At 37.3% G+C, this 3,926-nt stretch overlaps 1 protein-coding gene across 1 annotated transcript; it reads left to right on the forward strand.

Annotated features, from left to right (window-relative positions):
- The first annotated feature begins 496 nt into the window (after window positions 1–496).
- On the forward strand, window positions 497–1,546 carry LOC139832642 (uncharacterized). Its single transcript, XM_071822452.1, has one exon. The coding sequence runs from the start codon at window positions 497–499 to the stop codon at window positions 1,544–1,546; it is 1,050 nt and encodes a 349-aa protein (XP_071678553.1).
- Window positions 1,547–3,926: the final 2,380 nt, after the last annotated feature.

Raw genomic sequence — 3,926 nt, forward strand, 5'->3', positions numbered from 1 at the left:
TGGTAAGAACACATGGAAGTATAAGAGTTATATTTCCATAGTTATGTGTTTAGAGTGACGATGTTGGAACCTAAAGATATCATGTGAGGTATTCCTCAACAAAAAGGGAAGCTAAATTAATACTTCCAAAGAAAATTAGGTTAACCTTAACTATCCTAGACCATTTTGTTTCAAGTTTATCTCATTGCAAATGTGCAATTAAGGTAAAGGGTGAGACAAATAGTAGAATCCCATATATTCGTGCTAAGTATCACGATTTAAACCTATCTTATGTGGTGTTATATACTACACATCAGAGCCTGATGTTTAGAGATGTCTTACTCAACTATTTTATTCAGGCCTATGATGATTTGTATTATAAGCACAAAGCTGAATCTTCTTGGATTTTATTGGATTTTCATTGATTGACTAGATCTGTGCATGAAGTTTGACCTTGGTGTGCAAATGCATGTTGCATCATTGAGTTCTTTCTTGATGTTACAGGTCTAGAGGGTAAATGGGATCGCGTGAGGGAGAGACGAGTTACCAACCAACTGAGGAAATAGTAACGACTCATGAAGAGAGGGAGGCAAAAGAAGATCAGGAAAGAGAAGCTAAGCGGATGGAAGAGGCATTCTCCGCCACTAGATCGTCAACATCAACCCCTGTCCTGGTTGAGCAAGAATTCTTTGAGCACATGGAAAGGATGGCTGAGGATAGAGCAGCAAACTTAGCACTACAAAATGAGTTTTTCAGTCGTTTGATACGTGAGAATAATGGAGGTATCAGAAATGGAGGGCCAAAAGGAGTGAGTCTTACGGAATTCCTACAAACCAATCCACTGACTTTTGCTACCGCACCAGAACCTATGGATGCGGATGATTGGTTGAGGGACACTGAGCGGAAATTAAAGACAGTTCAGTGTAATGATGAAGAGAAGGTTAGATATGCCACCTATCTACTATCAGGACTAGCAGCGTCATGGTGGGATAACGTGATTCTAATTCAACCTTCGGGACATGTTTTCACGTGGGACGAGTTTAAGAAGAAGTTCCGAGAAGCTCAGGTTCCTGAAAGTATCATGGAGCTAAAGAGAAAAGACTTCGAGACCTTGAAGCAGAATGACTTGTCGGTATGGAAATATCTAGGAGAGTTTGATCGTTTATCACGTTATGCAGCAGAGGATGTGAACACAGAGGAGAAAAGGATAAAAAGGTTCTTAAAAGGGATGAATCCATTTCTGAAAATGCAGTTGAATCTAACCAAATGCACAAGGTTCCACGAGCTAGTGGATACTGCAATTACTTTGGAGAATGATTATGAAGAAGTGCAGAATGAAAGAAAACGGAAGGCAAGGTTGGAACCACAACCAATTCAGATACAACAAACTCAGTCAGAGATGAATTTCCAAACTAGAGATGAGACAATCACACCGTTTTATAGTCGAGTTCGATGCCATAACTGTGCAAGAAAAGGTCACTACGCCAAGGACTGCACGCAACAGGATATTACCTATTTTGGATGTGGACAACTAGGTCATATGAAATCAGAATGCCTGGATCCATAGCTGGTACGAAGATCAAATGAAGCAATGAACCAATTTTCAAATCACCGGGGGAGCTCATCATCTAAGAAGTTCGAAAAAGGAAGTGGATGGAGCACAAGGACGGATGCATAGGACTTTAACCATACTTATTCCGACCCAATTAGTTTGTTGAACACAACTTCTTCATGTAGCACAATATTAGTTGCAGAATAATATCTTTAAATTGCTCAAGCTTCCATGGGCAACACACTTGTCCTGTGTAAAGTTGGAATAACCATAGTTGCATAACCAACTAACATATCATACTGATATTCACAGCCATGTGGGTACACAATCAATCCCAATAGGATACCCTATAAAAGTACAATAGAAAGCCCAGGAAAAGGCATATAGCCTAACCTAGGAGCTAGTTGGTTGGGGAAGATAAGCTTATCAACCATTAGGACATCCCTAAGGGGGAGAGCGAGGGATCAGTTGGATCCAAAATGAATCAATACTTTGAGCAAGATAGTTGATGAAGGTCTGAACTGAGAGAAGGTTCAATCTTATTTTCATAAGATTATCGAACACTACTTTCAGGAGGATGTCACACCAGAAGCCGAGGTTTATACCTCGAGGAAGTAAGAAGATGACTATAACTTGAGAAAGTGAGTAGTATTTACTCAGAAGAACTAAAGTTAAAGTAAGTCAAGCATAAAGAAGTTGGACGAGGAAAATCCAACAGGCTCAATAAAGCTCAAGATGGCCAAAGACTGAAGAAGATTGACCATACCAAAATCAAATACTAATAGAAGGATTCCTTTCATGGAACCTAAATAACCCAAAATAGTTATAGGTATCAACTATAAACCATGATTGGATGGACTAAATGAGTCTAATCCATTCTTAGGGAAATAAACCATCAAGGCCAATTCTATGATGAGTACCTTACCAAGTACCATTATTGCACTTTTGGTAGTAAGGGAAAACAAAGACCTAATTACCAAATAGGAGTATGTTATCAACTAGTCATCAGTTAAGACTAGCAGCATCAGAATAAGTTCCAATCATTGAATCTTCAATGGGAAATGAAACAAGATTATGGTATTGAAAGAAATCATGGAATTGCAGTAGAAGCCATGGTTCAGAGACAGGCACTAATGGATTCCAGGAAGAATCTGGACAAGGGATATATTCAAATATATCCAACAAGATCAATACGGAGTTCGAGAAAAAATATAGTCTGCACAAGTCAGATTCACACTCCGGAAATGTGAGAGAGATCAAACTTCGAGGACGAAGTTTAGTTTAAGGGGTAGAGACTGTAATATCCCAGGTAATGGGGTTACAAAAATAAAGGAAACAGATGTGTGCATTGCATTCATGCATAGAAAATCTGGGGAATTTTCGCGCTTTAAAGTAAAACAGTCACAGTAACTGAAGTTTCACTTGACCTTGGCGGAATTGAAGTAGCACATCAAGTCAAGCGCTATAAATCTCAAAGTGACTTTGTCAAAACCTTGTTTTGAGTAGAGATGATTTGATCTAAAGGGTTAGATCAAATAGAACTAATAATCAACACAATATCACTTTACTCAATGATCAACTACTTGATCTTATTAAAGATCACAACAAGATATTCCTTGCCATAACATATGAACATCCATTTAATTGGAAATCAAGTAACATTAATTGGAGAAACTATTCTTCACTTATCTTTTCCATTTCTTAAACTAATCCTTGATCCTACCATGAACCTCATGGTATTCATTCTACTTTATTCCTGGAAACATAACAAGGAGATCAACTCTAGAAATATATCTTTCTCTATTCCATATTATTATACATCAAACCTAGAGAGGTGAGAGTTCTATTTCATTTATTATGGAAGCAATGACAAACCTAGAGGCAAACCTTGGATATAAATATCCATATGATCAAATCATCATCCTTAAGAGGAACCCTAGGATATTATTCAATACCTTTCCTAGAGAGAGAACCCATTTATGTTAACCATAGATATTGGTGACTACATCATTATCTTTGGAGAATAACCTTAGGTTAGAATTGAAGTCCTTCCCAAATGAGAGAGAGCATTCATATCAATCCTAGCTTTACCTAATTAAGAATAAAGGACAAACATTGAGCTAAAGTATTAGGTTGTAAACCATTTCCTCTTGGAGTGGTGAGATAACCTAATATCAAATGCAACAACATCATATCCTAACCTTCACTTGTGAATCACTTGGTGGTCATAAGTAGAACCCTATCACATCTATATTCCATTTATTCCTCAACTAAAGAACCTAAGAAAATCTTAGAGTCAAACTCCATACTTTATATGGTGAGAAACAAATCATCCATATAACCAAAGTTAACTATAAAAAGAACCATAACCACTTTAGTTACTTTAATGATAAAT

Source organism: Lolium perenne, chromosome 1 (assembly GCF_019359855.2).
Source record: "Lolium perenne isolate Kyuss_39 chromosome 1, Kyuss_2.0, whole genome shotgun sequence".
NCBI lineage: Eukaryota > Viridiplantae > Streptophyta > Magnoliopsida > Poales > Poaceae > Lolium > Lolium perenne.

Excerpts from the sequence above, each read along its gene's own strand:
- LOC139832642 (XM_071822452.1), top strand. The coding sequence starts at position 497 with ATGGGATCGCGTGAGGGAGAGACGAGTTACCAACCAACTGAGGAAATA.